Source organism: Natator depressus, chromosome 25 (genome assembly GCF_965152275.1).
Source record: "Natator depressus isolate rNatDep1 chromosome 25, rNatDep2.hap1, whole genome shotgun sequence".
In the NCBI taxonomy this organism is placed as follows: Eukaryota; Metazoa; Chordata; order Testudines; family Cheloniidae; genus Natator; species Natator depressus.
The window spans coordinates 16,418,720-16,440,139 of record NC_134258.1 but is presented as its reverse complement, the minus strand read 5'-3'; the positions used below and the strand labels follow the sequence as shown (position 1 = coordinate 16,440,139).

General features: G+C 41.9%; 2 protein-coding genes across 8 annotated transcripts in view; both read right to left on the bottom strand.

Annotated features, from left to right (window-relative positions):
* The window catches only part of EPS15L1 (epidermal growth factor receptor pathway substrate 15 like 1), an 80,097-nt gene extending 77,796 nt beyond the window's left edge, over positions 1-2,301 (bottom strand). For all 5 annotated transcript variants that reach the window (XM_074939839.1, XM_074939840.1, XM_074939841.1 and 2 more), the window contains exon 1: positions 2,260-2,301. In XM_074939839.1, coding sequence (XP_074795940.1) covers positions 2,260-2,289 — 30 coding nt within the window. In that variant the 5' untranslated portion in view covers positions 2,290-2,301. The remainder of the gene's footprint in view (positions 1-2,259) is intronic.
* Positions 2,302-5,493: 3,192 nt separating this feature from the next.
* On the bottom strand, positions 5,494-21,378 carry CALR3 (calreticulin 3). 3 transcript variants are annotated; one of them, XM_074939856.1, is made up of 9 exons: positions 21,046-21,239; positions 18,802-18,903; positions 15,076-15,279; positions 13,513-13,607; positions 11,782-11,991; positions 10,681-10,794; positions 10,453-10,596; positions 6,928-7,020; positions 5,494-5,866 (listed from the first exon to the last, which is right to left on the bottom strand). In XM_074939856.1, exons 1-9 carry the CDS (start codon positions 21,134-21,136, stop codon positions 5,699-5,701), a joined length of 1,221 nt encoding a protein of 406 aa, XP_074795957.1. In that variant the 5' UTR covers positions 21,137-21,239; the 3' UTR covers positions 5,494-5,698. The 3 variants fall into 3 exon arrangements, with proteins under 3 accessions (XP_074795957.1, XP_074795958.1, XP_074795959.1); XM_074939857.1 differs by having other exon boundaries at positions 5,496-5,866; positions 21,234-21,378; XM_074939858.1 differs by lacking the exon at positions 15,076-15,279 and having other exon boundaries at positions 5,498-5,866.
* Between the last annotated feature and the right edge of the window lie 42 nt (positions 21,379-21,420).

Sequence of the window (21,420 nt, the reverse complement as noted above, 5' to 3'; positions counted from 1 at the left end):
CCTTTGTCTGTACTAAAAGCTAATGGGGACTAAATACTCAGCACAATTAATATTAACAATAAGGGGGGAGGAAATGCAAGCCAAAATAGAGAAACAGGTTAGAATATTTAGATATGTGAGATGAATTTCATTGGGCCCTGCTGACTTGATTACATCTTAGGGTACTTAAGCAGCCAGCTGATATATTGGAACTGTTACCAGCATCTTTGAGAACTCCAGGAGGATGGGTGAGACTCTGGAGTCTTAGTGGATCACAAAGAAGATGAATCAACTATGATGCAGTTTCCAAAAAGGATAACTATTCTTGGATGTATTTACAGGAGTCAGAGTAACAGCCGTGTTAGTCTGTATTCGCAAATAGAAAAGGAGTACTTGTGGCACCTTAGACTAATCAATTTATTTGAGCATGAGCTTTCGTGAGCTACAGCTCACTTCATCGGATGCATCCGATGAAGTGAGCTGTAGCTCACGAAAGCTCATGCTCAAATAAATTGGTTAGTCTCTAAGGTGCCACAAGTACTCCTTTTCTATTTACAGGAGTGTCATGTAAGACCTGAGAGGCAACTGTCCCACTCTATTGGGCCTCAGTGGAGTACTGTGTCCAATTCTATGTACTGCACCTTAGACATGAATGAAACTGAGTGAGTCAAGAGCAGAAAGCAACAACAATTATAAAAGGCTGAGAACCTGTCCTATGAGGAAAGGTGTAGGGGTTTGGTTTTTTCTGTTTTCTTTTTTTAAACAAAACTGGGCATGGTTAGCCTCTAGAAAGGGGTGGGGCGGGGCAGGGCAGGGGGAAGGAAACTAAATGGGCTTTAAATATGTTAAGGGCTGTTAGAGAACAGTTGATCACCATCCTCTATGTGCCCACCAGAAGTAGGGATAAAAGTAATGGACTTAATTTGCAGCAACAGAGTTTTTTTTTAGATATTAGGAAAACCTTTCTAACTATAAATGGAATTAAGGTCTGGAATAGCCTTCTATGGGAGTTTGTGGAATTCCCATCGTTGGAAGTTTTTTAAAAACAGGTTGGACAAACATGTCAGGGATTGTCTAGGTTTACTTGATCCTGCCACAGCACAGGGGGATGTATTTCTAGAGGTCCCTTCTGGCTATACATTTCTATCTTAATAAGATTTTAAAAAAAAGTGTCCCATTTGTTAAACTATACCCTGTAACACAACCCTGCCTTTCACAAGGGCTCAGGGTCTTTTCTCTCCACTGCAGAATCCTGATTATCCCACTCCCCTCTCTCACTCTTTGCTAATAAGGAGTGAGAAGAAATGAGCCTTTCAACCATGTGTCATTAACTACCATACCGTAGAACCTCAGTTATGGAACACCTTAGGAATAGAGATTGCTGGTGGTTCTGAAATGTTAGTAACTCTGAACAAAACATTACGGTGGTTCTTTCAAAAGTTTACAAGTGAACATTGATTTAATATATCTTTGAAACTTTACTATGCAGAAGAAAAAAGCTACTTTCCCTTTTTTTTAGTAGTTTACATTTAACCCAGTACTGGGGGGGTTTGTATCTCTGCTACTGCCTGAGTGTGTACGCTGAGTTCCAAATGAAGCATGTGGTTGATTGTCAGCTCATAACTCAGACGTTCTACTGTACTTATGACCCTCACATTTCCATCACAACAGGATGCAAGCACCTTTCAAGATTTAAAGAAAAAACAAAACCAAAACTTCTCACAACATCCCTGTGCACTAGGCACTACTAGCTCCATTTTACAAAGGGGGAAACTAACCCCCAGAGAAATGAACTGACTTAAGTAAGGTTACACCAGGAGTCTACAGCAGAGCTGAATCAAAGTGTCCTGAGGCCTAGTCCCGTGCCTTCACCACACGCTTAGGCTGCCCCTTCCCCTACGGTGGTTCAATACCAGGCCCTATAGCTTGGGGGGAGGAACAACAACGATCTTCATCCCAACGAGGCAGCGAGCATCCTCCCTCTCTGAGATTCCACCTCGGGGCCTGCTGCTGGGCAAGGGGCTCAAAGATCCCCCAGCGACCGGCTCCCTCCCCAAAGGCTCATCCCTGCCCCGGCTGCTGAGGGGAGCTGGGGGCCTGCCCCGCTCCGAGCACTGACCCGCCGGCGCCGGATGGGGCCCAGCTTCCCCCCCGCCATAAGCCGGTTTAACTCGCCAGCTGCAGGCCGCCGCCTAGAGGCCTGTCCCCCTGGCCCGGGTTTTCCCCTGGCGGGGTCCGACCACCATGAGTGGGGCGTCTGGTCCGGGCCAGGCCGGTTACCTGCTGGCTGTGGGGAATGAGCGCCGCCATCTTCCTCTCACTGACTGCGGCGGGGCGGGGGGAAGGCGGAGCGAGCGCCGCCGAAGCGAGGGGGAAGGGATCAGCAGGCACCGCAGGGGACTGGCCGGGCCTGTTCTTGCTTCAGCAGGGGGCTGAGGGCGCGTGTGGCTGGACTCACTGTGCGGGTGAGGGGACTAGGAGGTCCCGCTACGATGCTGTGCAACTTCGTAACAATGAGACCGTAGCTGCTTTTATCTGAGGGTGTCAAACATTTTACAGAATCCCCATTTGTACAGACCATTGGGGAAACAGGCTTGCCCAAGGTCAGTTGCAGAGCCAAGCGTAACAGGCAGGAATCGTGATTTCCAGTCTCCACCTTCAGTCCCCAGAGAATATATTTACTTCATGGAATATACTACGACAGAGTTAAGCTTAACTAAATAAACAGGTGTTTGTTCTAACGATAAATTGGCATGTTTGTTAAAATATATTTCCACTGATAACATGAAATTCACACACAAAAGCTAAATTGGTTGAACATGCCACCCAAGGCACTTTTCAAAAATATGTTAGGGTAGGTTAAGCCTCCTTACACTTCTAAATTTTAGCTTAATCAGGTTCTACTAATCACATAAAACTGTGGCATTAGTAACTGTCCGTTCATATATTAACAGATTTTTTTAATTCAAGGGTTTTTATGTACTAGAGATTCCTCTCTGTCAGCTCTTTCTTCTCCAGTCACTTTTAAACACCTTAAACGGCAATGTAGTCTAATGTACAGAACAGGTGACTGGGTGTTATGACTCCTTATTCTGGGAGGGACTCCAGCATTTGTGGCTGAAGACACTTGTCACTATTCAAAGTATAGTAAAACAAGTTAATGGTCACTACAGAAACTTCTGGTTTTCTGGTCATTGTGTCAGCAACATACTGCAGGCAACCCCCTCCCCCCCCCCCCCCCCACAAAAGAGACAGCCAAACATCCTTGGGTTATTTTCTCTCTCTCTAAAAGAACATTAAGATTGCATCTACTCCCGCCTAGCAACTTGTCAAAGTGCTGCTGCCTCATTCCCATGACTGTCTCCTTGCCTAGCCAGTCCCCATGTCCATTCCTCAGTCACCTCATCATAGTCCCTTGGCCAGCTAGACCTAGTCCCCTACTCTGCTCTCCTCATCGAAATCAGTCATCCCCCACACCCCGCTTCTCAATCTTATTCTTCTTGCTCAGACAGATCATCTTCCGTCACTAGGCTCCACATCTGATCTGTCTTCCCGCAATCCACTCTCACGCTTCTCTGCTGGTTCCAGGTTCAATCTGTCTGCATTCCTTCCCCATTGGTTCCCAGGTTCATTGTCTCACCAGTCCCCCTTCAAGCTCCTTGTCCAAATCTACTATCCTCTGTTATTTCCTGTACCTCCCATCAGACCAGTACTGCTCTTGTCACTTCTGTATTAGAACCAGGCAACTTTCTCCTTCATGGTGCTTGGGCACGAGCAGGTGGAAGAGAATCTCTGTTCCTGTGTCATAGCAGCCTACAACAGTCAGGAGCAGCAATTATAGAAGTCCTGCTCAACCCTGGGCTGGAGCATGCTCAATAGTACTGGAATGTTTGGATAACAACAAGTCTCTACTGAGTAAGTTAAGATTTTGCAAAGATTTATAACTTGGCTACATGTAGCAATTTTTTCCATTGAAACAGCAAAAGACAGATCCTGCTATGTTTGCCTGGTTATTGGGGTGTTTTCAGTAGGACAGTATAGGTTTAACTTGACAGGAGTCTGTCAAGAAAAACAAGCAGAGAGGAAAAGAATGGCTCAAGATAATATTCAGCTCTTATATAGAACTTTTCATCAGTAGATTTCAAAGTACTTTATAAAAGGTCAGTATCATTATCCCCATTTTACAAATGGGGAAAACTGAGGCACAGAGCAGTGACATGGCTTGCCGAAGGTTACTCAGAGGCTAGTAGCAGAGCCAAGAAGAGAATCCTGCTCTATACATGAAGCAATATTGCCTTTACTTAGTCACTCCTCAGCAAACACTTGAGGGCTGTTAAGAGACAATGTCAGAACCACTGGCTCAGAGGACTCTGGCTTGATTGCTAGCTGAGCCTAACGTTACTGGTTTTGACCAGAAGGGTCAAAGTCTAGAAATGCAGGAGAATAAAATGCCTATAACAGGGCTTAAAAGGGCCACTCTTCAGGAGAGGGTTGTTCAGGAGAGCTAGGACTGAGACAAAGGAACCACTTTGAAGAAGTTAAACCTGCCTAGGTTACCATCAGGCAATAGTAAGCCTTTAAGTTAGATAGATTTTGCATGTAGACTTTTTGCCATTTTAAAATTCTTTTCTCCTAAAAGGTTTGTTCTTTCAACAAAATAAATACTTTTTTTGCTTTAAGAAAGGTGTTTCGTCATTGTATATCACTGGTCACAGACTCCGAAAGGGAAGAGCTGCAGGCTGAACTCAGTTGGACCTCCAGGGGAAGAACAGTACATACACAGGGTTCTATAGCCCAAGGCCTGGTCTAGGAGTAGAAGAATTGTGAAATTCCACACCCAGAAGACATGAGGCCTTGCATGTCCAAAGGTGCACACAGAGATACTACAAAGGGGCCAGGGAAGCAGCTAGCCCTATAACTATGACAAGCATAATTACTACAGAAGTACTTCAAGTCTTCTTTAAGCCTTTGTAAAATGTTATGTAGAAACATACAGCATTCCTGATCTGTGAAGTATCTTTGAAAAAAGTAACTTTTGAAAAAGCTTTTGTGATGGAGACAAGGGGGGTGAGGTAATATTTTTGATTGGACCAACTTCTGTTGGTGAGAGAGACAAGCTTTCAAGCTCTTTGTAAGCTTGAAAGCTTGTCTCTCTCACCAACAGAAGTTGGTCCAATTAAAAATATTGCCTCACCCCCCTTGACTTTCTAATATCCTGGGACCGACATGGCTACAACCCTGGATACAAATTTTGTGATGAAGGGAGAATTTAACAACACAATTTGCAAGTATTTTACATTAATATTAATGAAAGTATCAAAACAGTTTAGCTCCAAAGACGTTGGTTACAAGACTTTTCACTGCAGAGGAACATACTGTATGCCAACAGCATCGAGAAATATAATGGCCCTTCTTTTAGAGGTAATTTACCAAATGCTAACTCAAATACAAAATATGTAATTTAATATATTTTAGTAAGGTTTTTTTATTGAATTATTTCAATTCCATGTTCTATTTACAGGAAACATGTTTTCTTAATGTCTTCCTGTGCTAAAATATATATATTTAAATCTCATAAAAATGAATAGTTCTAGCAAAGTTTTATTAGAGGAAGTTTTAAATATTATTTTCAGTTAGTTATTAAGAAAACATCTGAACCTCTATACAACAAATCAGAGAAATATTTAAAGTTTGGCTTTTCTCTAAAGTCTTAAAATAATTAAAACTCCTCCTTCTTCAGAGTTATCCTGTTCGATTTATCCTTTCCAGATTCTTTTGGCTTTTCTACCTTCTTGTTAAACCTTTCCCTAAAACGCTTTTCTTCTTTTGCCCTTTCCCTTTTCTTTTCTTCTTCAGTCTGTTTTATGTTCATTTTCTTTTCAGGGTCCTGAAGAAATAATGAAAAGGTCAGTTCACAGTAAATATCATTTTGGGTCCAGTTCTGCCAGCTCTGTGTACTGAATTTACACTGAAGTCAATAGGAGGGAGTTTGCCAATAGAGGAATTGCAAGGGCCTTTATTTAGAATTGGCATCTAAACTTACTTACAGAATCATCTTTCCAAACTACGCACATAGATTATACTTTAGCATAGTTTAGTTGTTGAACTATTGGTTGTCGTCTTAAAATGGAAGATCTGCTACAAGAATACAGGGGGTCAGATTCTGTCCCTGGCCCCTAAACAGCCCTCCAGCAGCAACAGGGGCTTCAACAGCCAGAGGGAAAACTGTCCCCAGGGCAGAAGTTGCATAGGGCTGACATGCTCTATGCTGCCACCGTAGTGGGCATGCTGGAAGCAGGAATAAATGTGTGGAGGAGTGACTGTAGTGTTCAGCATTATGGCTTTTCTGGGCTGCAGAGCAATCCATTTGCAGCCATAGGGAGGCTGATGTAAGGATGCGCTGGCCATGGGAGGTGGCCGAATCTGGACATTTATTCCAGAAATAACAAACCTTAAATTATTAATAACTTAGGGATAAAGTCTGACCTCAGTACAACACTATAAAAGTCAACAGGATTGCAGGAGTTTACATGAATAATCTAATTATTATTTTGTAATTACTGAATCATAGATTACATGTCTGGCACTATTCTAGAAAAAAATATCCAAGTAAGTTCCTTGGGGCTTTAAGCAACCTCTGTGGTCTCTTGACCCTAGGCTGCTCCAAGGGCCAGAGAGGCTCCTAGCAACAAACTATTGGAATTACTTTATTGCAGCAATGCTGTCTTGATTATGTGCTCTGTGACCCTTTTCCCCAGCATATTCACTTCACTTCAGGGCTTTTGAGGGGGTCCACAGAAGGCACCCTTATGGCTGTCTTCCACAGTGTCTACAGCAGGGGAATCCTTGCCTTGACTAGATACAGAGATTTTTAGGACCCCTTTGTACTATTCCAGCCCTTTTACCTGCAAAAAGGGGCCTGGGTGGGAGGAAGAGCTCATCCATTACCTTTGTTTCACCCCAGGTGTCGTCTCCAAAGTCTTCTGCATATTGTTCATCATCTGTGATCAAGAAGTTATCAAAAATTGTTCCAGCTCTCACCTGCAATGGAAAACAAAATCACATTTTATTTATGTTTCCTATTCATAATTTTAATCTCATTCCTTTTTATTTGTTGTTACTTAATCAGGATGATATTACTGAATATTTTCCTGTACTCGGGGCCCCATGTATTCCTCAAAGTTGCTGCAGAATTTGCTAAGGAATTCACCCTTGTTACAGAACCAAAGACCTAGTCTTCACTTGTTTAAACAAAATTTGTTGGTTTAGACAGCAATTCTATTTAGGGCTGGCAAGCGATTAAAAAAATCAATCAAGATTAATCGCGACTAATCATGCTCTTAACAATAGAATACCATTTATTTTAAATATTTTTGGATGTTTACTACATTTTCAAATATACTAATTTCAATTACAACACAATACAAAGTGTATAGTGCTCACTTTATATTTTTTATTACAAATATTTGTACTGTAAAAAACAATTAATTTACCTCATACAAGTACTGTAGTGCAATCTCTATCATGAAAATTGAAATTACAAATGTAGAATTAAGACAATGTAAAACTTTAGAGCCTACAAGTCCATTCAGTCCTACTTCTTGATCAGCCAATCATTCAGACAAACAAGGTTGGTTACAATTTGCAGGACATAATACTGCCTGCTTCTTGTTTATGTCACCTGAAAGTAAACAGGCGTTCACATGGCACTGTTGTAGCTGGCGTTGCAAGATATTTACGTGCCAGATCTGCTAAAGATTTATATGTCCCTTCATGCTTCAACCACCTTTCCAGAGGACATGCTTCCATGCTGATGATGGGTTCTGCTTGATAATGATCCAAAGCAGTGCAGACTGACGCATGTTCATTTTCATCAAGTCAGATGCCACCAGCAGAAGGTTCATTTTCTTTTTTGGTGGTTTGGGTTCTGTAGTTTCCGCATCAGAGTGTTCTCTTTTAAGACTTCTAAAAGCATACACCACACCTCGTCCCTCTCAGATTTTGGACTGCACTTCAGATTCTTAAACCTTGGGTCAAGTGCTGTGGCTATTTTTAGAAATCTCACATCGGTAACTTCATTGCATTTTGTCAAATCTGCTGTGAAAGTGTTTTTAAAGTGAACATGTGCTGGGTCATCATCCAAGGCTGCTATAACATGAAATATATCCAGGATGTGGGTAAAACAGAGCAGGAGACATACAATTCCTCCCTCAAGGAGTACAGTCACAAATTTAATTGATCTTTTTTTTTTTTAAAACAAGCATCATCAGCATGTCCTCTGGAATGGTGGCTGGAGCATGAAGGGGCATACGAATGTTTAGCATATCTGGCATGTAAATACCTTGCAATGCCAGCTACAAAAGTGCCATGCGAATGCCTGTTCTCACTTTCAGGTGACATGGTAAATAAGAAGCTGGCAGCAGTATCTCCCGTCAATGTAAACAAACTTGTCTGTCTTAATGACTGGCAGAATAAGTAGTAGAACTGAGTGGACTTGTAGGATCTAAAGTTTTACACTGTTTTGTTTTTGAGTGCAGTTATGTAACCAAAAAAAATCTGCATTTGTAAGTTACACTTTCATGATAAAGAGATTGCACTTCAGTACTTGTATGAGGTGAATTGCAAAATAGTTCATTTTGATTATCATTTTTACAGTGCATATATTTGTAATCAAAAATATAAAGTGAGCACTGTGCACTTTGTATTCTGTGTTGTAATTGAAATCAATATTGAAATGTAGAAAAACATTCAAAAATATTTAATACATTTCAATTGGTATTCTAAGGTTATAAGTGTGATTAATTTGAGTTAATTGCATGAGTTAACTGTGATTGACAGCCCTAATTCTATTACTTGACTTGTCCACAATAGCTTAAGCCATGTTCAAGCATAGTTGTTAAAGTGGATTAATCATACCATCTATGTAGAAGAGGTCCTCCTTGCTCCTGCCCTCCCCCTCTAGACTTCGCTTCTCAAATCTTTTGTATGTGAATATCCTAATTTTCAAATGTACATTGCAAATAGAGCACCTGCAGCTGCTACTGTGTTCAGCAGGAATTGAGGTTGCTTAGTACCTCTGAAAATCAGGGCAATAATTTATACACCTCACCTATCTTTGTTTGTTTATCCTTCTTCTCCCTGCACTGTTTACATTTAACTTTTTTTAAATGAATATAGTAAACAAAAAAAACCCTATATATTATTTCTGCCTTGACATCTGTATAAAAAAGGTACTATATTAATCAATATTTTTTTTAAAACTGACAATCTACTTAAATTCTCATATACAAAAATGACTTGGCTGAGACGGTGCAGTCACTGAAATACATAGTATAGCTATAGAAATAAACTCAATTATGTTAAAATGCTTCCACTGTGTGTCTCAATCAGTTTAAAATAACTTGTAGGTCTGGTATTATACTTATATAAAAATTAAATGAAGTGAATAAACAGCTGAGAAACAGAATGCTTAAAGTTAACTCAGACAAAAATGTTTTTAAGCAATGTCATGAACTGATAGCAAACTATCACTTTGATAGAGATGATAAAAACACCCAGAAAAACAGAACAAGTACTTTGGATTTTGTAAGGCAAGGGGCTCAGTGATCAGTAGGAATTCCAATGGAAATTATATTTCAGGGGTGGCTGAACTGCAGTTTGCGAGACCTATGTGGCTCTTTTACAGTTAAAGTGCAGCTCGCGGAGATCCACCCCTCCCTTTCCCCCTACCAGACAGGGTGGGGCGGAGGGGCCCTCAGGGCTTCTGTCTTGCTGTGGGGTGGTGGGGCTAGGAGCTTCTTCCCAATGGGGAGGGGCATCTCAGGGCTTCAGCCCTGTGGGAGATGTCTGCCAGGGCTTAAGACCCCACTCCCCAAAAGGCTAAAGCCCTTAGGCCCACCACCCCACTGCAGGGCAGAAGCCCCGAGTCCTGGCAAACACATCCGGTTCTCGAACTTCTGAAGATTATCGTATGCAGCTCAGAGGGTCAGTAAGTTTGGCCACCCCTGTTGTATTTAAAAGAATGGAGCTCTTGAATAAAAGATTGAACTGTTTTTAACAAAAATATTCTGATTTCTTTTACCACTATCTATCTATCTATAGGTTTAAAAGACATTTGTGACCAACTATGCTCCCAGGCTAAAACCAAGTTATAAATCCTCAAAATTAGTTTTAATACAAAACTTAATAAAACTTTTGCTTTGTGAATGTGTAAACACATACCTCATCAGTGTTTATAAAATTATAAATTAAGAACAGTTTGTCCCTCATTTGTTAGTACATCTGGAGATAATTATGATTCAAACAAATGGCTAAAAATACCTATTGAAATGAGGGCATGTTGAAAATATAGGCATGATCTAACTCCCAGCTCAGTGGATGATGTGTATATGCAAGGGCAGAACATACTGATGCATAGTTAAGGACAGGAAGCTCTTTCATTTCCAGTTTCTGTAATTATTAAAAACAACTCACCTGCCAAAGGTCTAGTCCAATGATGCTAATGTTTTCATAGCTATAGATATGGAAGTCTGGTGAGTAGTTTGGGTTTTCAATCTGTGGACAGGGCCAAACTCCTTTATAATTTGGGTTATCAATCTTCCTTGGTTTCCATTCACCCTGTAACAAACCACATGTTCTGAATACTATCACCAAAAGAATAGTCAACTGGAACATGTTATGCATAAATAGAATGATTTATACTCTGTATAATGGATTCTTGATCAGAGGAGGTTGCCATTCTCCATTTGTTGCATTATCCCAATCTTCAGGTTTCTCAGCAGTAGTATCCAGAATGTATTCAGGTTCATCCCAATCCTTTAAAAATATCCAGAAGATAAAGGAAGTAAAATTATCTGGGCTTTATATTCGTACCATGAGGCAAGATGCCATATTGTTTCCCCAACCAATTCAGCTGTGAAAGATTTTTTTTATCATATAACTTTAATAAACAGATCTTTTCAGGAAAAGGAAACCCTCACATACTGACCAGTTCAGTAGATATCAAGGTGCTCTTTGCATAATCTGGACAAAAAGGGAAAACTAGAAAATGAATATTAAATTTTATATTTAGAACCTTGATTTATTGTTAAAGCTTGGGGTGGCCTAGTGTAGTGTTAGGCAATGCCAAATCAGAGATTTGGATTCAATCTCTTGTCCTGGTCATTTGTGTCCTGAATTGTCAGAAGTTGGGCTTGCTGGAAGGGGCTTTTGACTAAATCCTAACCTCATTATGCATGTTTACCCAATCAGAACCTTTGAAGATTGCTCATATAAGCAGGCTAAAAGAGGGTTAATTGTTTGGGGCTGTAATTAACATAAGGCAACTCACTGTAGGTCTAATCCAAAACACATCAAAGGCAATCTGATCCTCTCCTCATATAAGCAACCCTCATCATCTTGTCATGTAATTTTTCAAATGACGAGAAAATTTCAGTTACTAACAGTGTATATATCTAAGGAATGGATGGGGCACTTTCTGTTAGCCTTGATAACAGGCCAACTTTGGTACAGAGATGTGCAGCAGTGGAGCTAGGTATCTCCAAATTTAGGGTCCTTGCAAAGCACTTCTGAGTTAAATAATCGTATTTTCACGACATGCAGCTGCTATGCACAGAGAACACCTTGACCCAGAGAAGTTTCTCCAGGTTCAATTTCACTGTGTACTGGAAGTAGCTCTACCTGATGATATGAACAGTAGTAACAAATCTGTGTTCAATTATAATGAAATAATCAGCTATTTCTGACATTTGTGTGCTTCCTCAAAAATACAGGACAGAAGAATATTCAGGAAAAAGAAACCACCTCAGGCTTGACATCATTGGGATCAGCAATTTGAGGTACATCATCCCAATCCTTAGGTTTCTTTGCTGTAGGATCATTTATTTTCCTTGGTGGCAAGAAATCCCAATCATCTTCTAAGGTGCCTGATTCAATTATTTCATTATCAATTTTTACTTCATAAGTCTGATCTGGTCTTAAAATCAGTGTATACAAATGAGTGAATCCATCAACCTATAAATTTTAAAGAAAGGAAGTTAAATGTTTTCTGTGCCATTTAGAAGTATCACTAAAACATGTAGGTTTTAGAACCAGTTTTGCATCAGAATCACATTACTGCAGAAAATCCATTATAAACAGGCTCAAATAAAAAAAACAACTTGCAAGGACTTTTATACTGGCTAAACATGAAGTTATTTATACAAAAAGCAATCTACTTTGCCAGCAATCTTGTATGTTTCCTCTGCTATTTTTGAATATATATATGTTTGAATAACAGCTTTCTCCCTTTTTAGCCATTTTCTCATGCTTAGACTTGCAGTAAAGACATAACACTTTGTGAATGGCATCTTAAATCTTGCCTTTGAAATGCCTGTCATAAATTTGGCATTAAGAGTTGTTTGCAGGATTATGCAAAATAAAAAAGTTTAATTACAAATCTTTGTTTAAGTCAAGAAATATATCTGATCATTTTGAAAAAGCAGCAAGAGAAAAAGGTAACTGAGTCTACATTTTAAATGTGAAACATCTGAACTTTTTCCCCTTTGTGAAAGTCTTTGTCTTGACTCTAAACTAAATGGCATGAAGGGGCAGGAGGGAAAGCTTTGAACTGTTACTGGCTTATTCTTCTGTGTGGCAGTCAGAGCAGCATTGATGGAGTCCAAAGCAAGCACTGTCTATCCCAGCTTGGCCATAGGAAGAGTTATAATATAGAGAGCATAAGGTGGATAGTGATGGAAAGGGTATATAAAACAACCACAATCCAAAAATACCTTACTAATTTATATCCCAGACAAAAACAAAGTTAAGGTTGAAAGTACATATCAGTAAGTTAAGGGTGAAAAACATTACAGGGATGTTGTAACTATACCAAAAGAAAGCATTACAAATCCAGTAATCTAGCTAGATATGCGTTAGATTCTGTTTTCTTTAAATGACTGAGAAAATAAGCTGTGCTGAATGGAATGTAGATTCCTGTTCTAACGCATATCTAGCTAGATTACTTACTAAGTTCTAAGACTCCATTCCTGTTCTGAACCCGCAAAAGCATCACACAGACAGAGAGAGCCTTTGTTTCTCCCCCCTTCCAGCTTTTGAAAGGATCTTGTCTCCTCATTGGTCATTGTGTTCAGGTGCCAGCAAGGTTATCCTAGCTTCTTAACCCTTTACAGGCAAAAGGGTTTTTCCTCTGGCCAGGAGGGATTTTAAAGGTGTTTACCCTTCCCTTTATATTTATGACAGCACCCCTGGTTGATACCCACTGATATAAGTGATGTAAGCTTGGAGGAGCATATGCTGTATTTTTCAAACACAAGAATGAGGTTGAAGCCCTGCTTTAAATGCAAAATGGAACTCAAACTTAACTACTGAGTTGTAACTAGTGCCTCCATAATGTGTTTAATATGACAGATCTTTAAATTATTATTTAGTGAGTGCCTCTTTAAAGTTATCTAAATGCAACTATTAGGTGAATTTTAACATAACTAATTTCAGGAATTTCAACAATCTTTAAAACTTTTATATTCTAGCATTTACCTTGCATCGGATTCGTTTCTTCATTGGATGAGGTTTACTCTTATAATTTAAAATAACATGGACTTTCTTTGTTTCAGATCCACAAATATCTGGTCCTACAAAAAATTTCATACTGTCTATTCTTAACTTCTTTATACATATACAGTTAGCTTATCTCATGTCTTTTTTTTTTTAATGCCAATAGACAGCCCTCAATTCCACATGCCGCTTGATGGATTCCCATTTTTGCTTGCATTGCTTCTCTTCCAATCTCTAGACCTGCCTCAAAATTTTATTCTGATTTTTACTAACCAAACACTGTTTTAGGGTTTGATTCTCCTGCAGTTCTAATACAGGCAAAAATCATATAGAAATCCACTACCAACTGCAGTTACCCATAGTTCTATAAATATGTATTATGATATAGGCTGTGTGACAGACTGGCTATTCAGCTGATAAGTCTTTGGACTAAAGTTTACTCTGAGATACACAAGTCCAATTCCCAATTAATGGGAGTTACATGTGAATATATGAGGTGTAGCGGGGTGGTCACCTGCTCCTGCCCTGAAGGGCTTGAAATCAGCCCTGGGAGCACGCTTAGGCTGTGAGAGGGCTGCTGCTAGGGAAAGCAGCAAGCCTTGGCTGATTGGGGAAACAGCCACAGCTATGGCCATGCCCCAGTCAGGGCCCAGCTGGCCTTTATAAGAGGCCAGTGGGCCAGGAGGCCTCTGTCTGTCTGTCTGTGAGGGAGGGGCCTGACTGCTGGGAACTGAGCAGGGTACCTAAAGTGGAGCAGGGCTAGGGAAATGCCAGAGGAGCTGGAGAGCTCTGGCCTGAGAAACCCCCAGGCTGCAGGCCTTGATGAAGGCCTAGGAAAAGGGTACCGGGGTTGCAGAGGGCAGCCCAAGGGTAGGCTGAAGCAGCAGCTCTAGACCCTCCTTGCCGATGATGAGTGGCAAGTATACTGCAGTCTGCCCCAGGGAGCAGGGGCTAGAAGGTGACTGACAGTAGCAAAGACTGAGGTGAGGTGGGGATAGAGTGGGGATTCCCTGGGGGGGAGACCCAGATCTGTGGAGGTACTGCCAGGGGGCAGCATCCCGGTGTGGAAGGGGCACCGGGGTCCGGGAGGGACTCGGGGCCCAGTGGCAAGTGGGACACCAGCCTGCAGAGGGCACTCCGGAGGCTGGAAACGCTAATTCCCTGGACAACCAGCAGGAGGTGCCGCAGGGGTGAGTCCCGCCCTGTCACATGAGGGCAAATTTTGGACCATCACTGGGATTACCAAAAGCCCTATGACTGAAATAATCTTACTAGACATTTGGCTTAATTCTAAAAACACTCATTTGTGTCCCTTAATCAGTTAAGAATGTTAAATCATTTCTAATTTCAATTTGTATTTTGACAATTTATGCTTAAAAATATCTGAACCACAGAGGTGCTGAATTGCTGACCAGTCACAGGATTTTAATCTTATTAGGGAAGTCTTGTATTAAATCTTTTGCTGTACCAGTTCTAGATCTGTCTTTGAAGAACTGTGCAGCTATTGTGACAATATTTTAGCAATGCACATGTAACTAAACTCACCAAACATAATGTAATACTGTGAATCTCCACTCATATTTTTCTGATCCAAGTTTGAGGAAAAGATCTTAACATATCCACCACCACAATCTATCTTCTGCTCATGTTTTACTGTGTACTGAATGACCAGAGATCTTCCTTTATTGCTAAACGGTTTAAATCGTGATGAAATGGCATAAAATTTAGAATTTTCACTAGTTTGCAGACCTATAAAGACATTAATATTTGCATATGGTAACACAATGCTTATGTTTTGTTTTTCATCTGCTATTAATAAAATCATAAATTTTAATTACATTAGAATAAGAATGCAGGACCTCTCTGTAAGGCAAATAAATTAACATAGCTTTTTAAATCAATCAACTGGATGTTTGCAAAAAACTCATGGATTCAGCTTTTTTCATTTAAATTGAAAGTAGGGGACAAGTCCTCCTGTCATTTACACTGTTATACATTTGGAGTAATTCTGTGGCACTAAACTTACTTTGGCTTTACAACAGTGTAATCAACAGTAGAATTTAGCCTTATCATATTCCTCACCAAACTAATGCTAGACATACTAAAATCAGCCAATTTTAAACATTGACAAAACATCACATGCAAAAAAATGACTTAACCAGACACAGTTTTAAATGAAATCACAAAAACCAGTTAGCACTTAATATATGTGAATTAATAATTTGTGTAAAAAAACAAAACAGCAAAACATGTTTTTAATTTGTATCATAAGTGATCCATAAACATGAGGAAATCTTTGAGGGGGTAAACAAATGGGGGGAGAAGGGTGATCCAGTGGATATAGTGTACTTGGACTTTCAGAAAGCCATTGACAAGGTCCCTCCCTCACCAAAGGCTCTTAAGCAAACTAAAAAAAAAAAAGGAGGACTTGTGGCACCTTAGAGATCAACAAATTTATTTGAGCATAAGCTTTCGTGAGCTACAGCTCACTTCATCAGATGCATTCAGTGGAAAAAGCAAACTAAGTAGTCATGAGATAAGAGGGAAGGTTCTCTCATTGAAAAGTGGTAAATAGCAGGGTCCCCTCCCAGGGATCTGTACTGGGACCACTGCTGTTCAATGTATTCGTAAGTGATCTGGAGAAAGGGGCAAACAGTGAGGTGGCAAAATTTGCAGACGATACAAAAATGACTCAAGAGAGTTAGGTCCAAAGCTGACTGTGAAGAATTAGAGAGGAATCTCACAAAACTGGTTGACTAGGCCACAAAATGGCAGATGAAATTCAATGTTGATAAATGCAAAGTAATGCACATGGAGAAAAAAATAATCCTAACTGTACAGTACATACAAAATGATGGGGTCTAAATTAGCTGTTACCACTGAAGAAAGAGAGATCATGGAGTCATTGTGGATTGTTTGCTGACAACTACTCAACATGCAGCGGCCGTTGAAAAAGCTAACTAACTATTAGGAACCATTAGAAAAGAGTGATATTTTCTCTATCTTAACACCACTAATATATATATAAAAAAAAATTCATGGTATGCCTACACCTTGAATACTGTATGTGCAGTTTTGGTCACCCAATCTCAAAAAAGATATTTGAATTGGAAAAAGTAAAAGAATAGCAACAAAAATGCTTAGGGGTATGGAACAGCTTCCATATGAGGAGAGATTAAAAAGACTGGGACTGTTCATCTTAGAAAAGAGATGACAAAGGAGGGATGTGATAGAGGTCTATAAAGTCACAAATGGTATGGAAAAAGTGAATAAGGAAGTGTTTACCCCTTCCCATAACACAAGAACCAGGGGTCACCCTATTAAATTAATAGGCAACAGGTTTAAAACAAATGAGGAAGTACTGCTTCACACAATGCAGAGTCAACCTGTGGAACTCAATGTCAGTGGATGTTGAGAAGGCCAAAACTATAACTGGGTTCAAAAAAGAATTAGGTAAATTCATGGAGGATAGGTTCATTAATGGCAATTAGCTAAGATGATCAGGGATACACCACCATATTTTGGTGTTCCTAGGGTGACCAGATGTCCCAATTTTGGGGGCTTGCTTTTTTTTTTTTTTTTTAAATATATGCGCCTATTACCCACCCCACGCCCTGTCCTGATTTTTTTACACTGGCTATCTAGTCACCCTAGGTGTTCCTAAACCTGTGACTGTCAGACAGAGGATGGATCATTCAATAAATTGTCCTGTTCATTCCCTCTGAAGCATCTGGCACCGTCCACTGTCAGAAAACATGATACTGGGCTAGGTGGACACTTGTTCTGACCCAGTATGGCCATTCTTATGTTTTCCTTCTCTGGTACCTATCTTAGATGTTTCTGTCATTCTAGTATGTAAGCACTTTATGGATTTCACGTAAGCCTTATAATGGCTTATATGAAACTCCTCAGTTTTATTTATGAGCTCTCTAAATGTGCTGAGAATGCATGTGGGTTTATATTACTTATTTTTATATATTTATATTACCAGAGGACCTACATACCCTAGTCATGGACCAGGACCCCATTGTGCTAGGTGCTATATAAACACAGAGCAAAAAAGATGGTCCATGCCCCAAAAAGCTTACAATCTAAATCTAAGAGGAGAGACAACAGATGGCCACAAACAGAGGAATACAAGGAGACAATATTGGTCAGCATGATAGGCAGTGGTATCAGCACACGAGCAGCCTAACCATTGTCAAGTTTTTTGTAGGCATCACAGCAAAGGAGAGTTTTGAGGAGGGTTTTTAAAGTGGATAATGAGGTGGCTTTGCAGATGTTTATACAAGTACTTCCCAAGCATGAGGGGGAGCATGGGATAAAACCCCAACGTGCTTATTTAAAAATTTAACAAGTGGGTGATGGAGGCTGGCATCATGGGCCAATCAGAAGTGAGAGTCAACAGCTTGATAGTGAATAAGATGATAGGTAGAGCTCATACAGAATATGCAGGGCCTGAAAAGTGAAAATAAGCAACTTATATTTGATGTGACTGAGATGGAGAGCCAGTGGAGGGTTGACATGATCAAAACAATGGGGTAAATAACATCTTTATTGCAGCTTTCTGAATGGAGATGAGCAGGACAACACTACATTTGTTAAGGAAATTGCAGTAATCAAGACGCAAGATGAGAGCTTAGACAAGAGTTTTAGCTGTGTGGATGTATCTTAACTATATTATGCAGAAAAAAATCAGTAAGATTTAGCTTGGATGTGAAGACCTACAGAGAGATCCATACAGAAGATGATCTCCAGGCTAGGGGTCTGAGTGAGTGACAGACAGGATGTTGTCACCATCCACAGTGATCAAGAAAGGAGATAGAAGGAATGGCATGGATGAAAGATTAGGAGCTTTGCTTTAGCCATGTTGAGCTTGATCTGATATCTAGACATCAACAAGGAAATGTCAGAGGAACAGATTGAGATTTTAGTTTGTACAGGAGATAAAGATGGAGTAGAGAAGTAGATCTGAGAGTCACCAGATGGAGTTGAATTTATGTTTGCAGATAAGATTACTCAAAGATCAGGTGTAGAGGGAGAAGTGAAGGAGACCAAGGGCAGAGCCCTCTGGAAACCCTGCATAAAGTTGGAAGGTGAATGAGGAGAATCATCTGAAGGACACAATGAATAAAGAGATTAGAGAGGTAGGAAGAGAACCAGGAGAAGACAGTCATGGAAGCCAAGGGAGGACAAGATTTCAAGAACAACATGTCAATTATTAACAATGTATGCAGTCCTAATAACACATTTTAAATGAAATGCACAAACCTTTATCTCTGACTGCATCTCCATAAAACTTTCCAGCTGTTAGTCTAAATTTCCCATAATTGGATTTATATTGAGAATTCATCCATCTGTCTTGCCATTTAGCTGTTAAATAATATTAAATATTAGTAATCTGATACCAATAGAAACATTTAGGCCACTAAATAAATTAAAATGACACAGACGAGGTCTCTTTCAAATTTTAAAACTTTTTGAAACATACTTTTATATACAAAAACTCCTCAGAAGTTTGAAAATGAAATCTGTTCCGTTAATCATTATTACCTTTTGTTATAGAGTAAATGAATCATAGAATTATAGGCCTGGAAGGGACCTCAGGTGGTCATCTAATCCAGTCCCCTGCACTCGTTGCAGAAGAGTAATGGACTGTTCACACTAACTTTTTTTTAAAGCATTTATTTCAGGGGAAGAAAGGTGAAACTACTTATAAAGAATTGAGTGAAATTTCGAAAGCAAAAAAAGTGGGGGCAAATCTTGATAGGCCCCAACTATCAAGGGGTAAAAGTGTCTTCAGCAATTTCTCAAAGGGCCAGAAGTGACAGATCTGGTCTCCCAGTGAAGTGGATCTGAACTGAACAAAGCAGAACACCATGAGGTGTATTCAAGACAGGAGGCTGCTTAATAGGGTGGTGTGGAACACAAGTTTGCTGCCTCTAATCTGCAGCCAGTACATCCTGTACAATAACCGCTTCAGACTCCGTGTGCTGAGAAGGGCTGAACTAAGTTACCTATTTATCCAGGACCTCTCCGAGTCCCAGACTCTTCCCATATTCCCTAGGAATCACTCCTTTCTAAAAACTTCTCTCCAACCTGGGGTTCTCCGGTCACCCAGCAGGAATTGCACCCCCAACTCTCATGGCCTTAGAAATTCCTCAACCCTTTAATTAGGGTTGGCAGGTGTCCAGTTTTTGAGCGGAACGCCTGGTCGAAAAGGGACCCTGGCAGCTCCGGTCAGCACCGCTGACCAGGCCGCTAAAAGTCCAGTCAGCAGTGCAGCGGGACTATGGCAGGCTCCCTGCCTGCCCTGGCTCCACAGAGTTCCCGGAAGTGGCCGGCATGTCCCTGCGGCCCCTAGGTGAAGGGGCGATCATAGGCGCTGACTCTGTGGGTGCTCTGGGGCTGGAGCACCCACAGGGAAAAATTAGCGGGTGCTCTGCATCCTCCCCCATCCTCCACCTACATCCCATCGCTTGCTGCGGCCAAACAGCTGTAGCAAGCTCTGGGAGGAAGGGGAGAGGAGCGCAAACATGGTGCACTCAGGAGACGAGGCGGGGAAGAGGTTGGGCCAGGGCAGGGATGGAATAGAAGTCAGCACCTATGGGGGCGATCAGGGAAGCTCCGTGCACTGCCCCCACCCTGCGTACTGGCTCCGCACCTCCCATTGGCTGGGAATCCCGGCCAATGGGACCTGCAGGGGTGGCACCTACAGGCACGGGCAGCACACACCGTGCAGAGCCTCCCACTTGCCCCATGCCTAGGAATCAGATATGCCATCCGCTTCCGGGGGCAGCACAGAGCCAGGGCAGGCAGGGAGCCTGCCTTAGCCCTGCTACTCCGCCGACTGGGAGGCACCTGAGGTAAGCACTGCGTGGCAGGAGCCCAAACCCCCACCCCACTCCTGGCCCAGATTGGAACCCCCTCCTTGAGCCCAGCCCTGAGCCCACTCCCACACACCAAACCCCTTGGCCCCAGCCCAGAGACCCCTCCCGCCCCCCTAATCCCTGGCTCCACACCAGAGCCTGCACCCCCAGCCAGAGCCCTCATCCTCTCCTGCACCTAACCCCCTGCCCCAGGCTGAAGCCCCCTCACGCACACCTAACCCCTCATTTCTAGCCCCACACCAGAGCCCTCACTCCCTCCCACAGCAGCCCCAGCCCAGTGAAAGTGAGTGAGGGTAGGGGAGAGTGGGTGATGGACAGGGGGAATGGAGTGAGGTGGAGGGTGGGGCCTCAGGGGTGAGGCAGGGCAAAGGTGTTCAGTTTTGTGTGATTAGAAAGTTGGCAACACTACCCTTAATCGCTCTCGGAAATTCCTTTTCCCCTCAGGACACGCATACCACAGTGAGCTGGGGGGCATCAAGGGGCACTTTGCCACTGCCCCTACCCCACACAGGTTCATCTCCTCCTATCAACCCAACCTCTTGGACACACTCCCCTTTCCTCACAGGACTCCCCCAGGCTCTCCCCATCCTCTCGCCGATCTCCACCGGACTCCCTCCTCGGTCACCTCCATCCATAAACTGCTCCCGGAAATACACGACGGCGTGGGCGGCGCTGAGCGCTGCCCAGAAGAGCAGGGCGAGGCCCAAGGGCCCCATTTCTAGGCCGATCCCGCTTTCCCCCCGCAGGGAAGCCGTCTTCGCCCGAGCAGCCCGGGAACCACTGTAACCGAACCAATCGCCGTCGCCACCTAACCTGCCGGTGCCCGCCCGCCCTCGCGCCTCAGGGCGAAGTCACAGTTGATTGGTCCTTTCCCTCGCGCCAATTGGGCGCTGTTTGATTCGTATTCTCGCGCCTCCTGGTGGAGAGGGCTCTGATTGGTTTAGAACCGTGAAGGAGCGCGAACCGTCCGGCGCCTCCTGGCGGTCCGGCCCGCCCACTT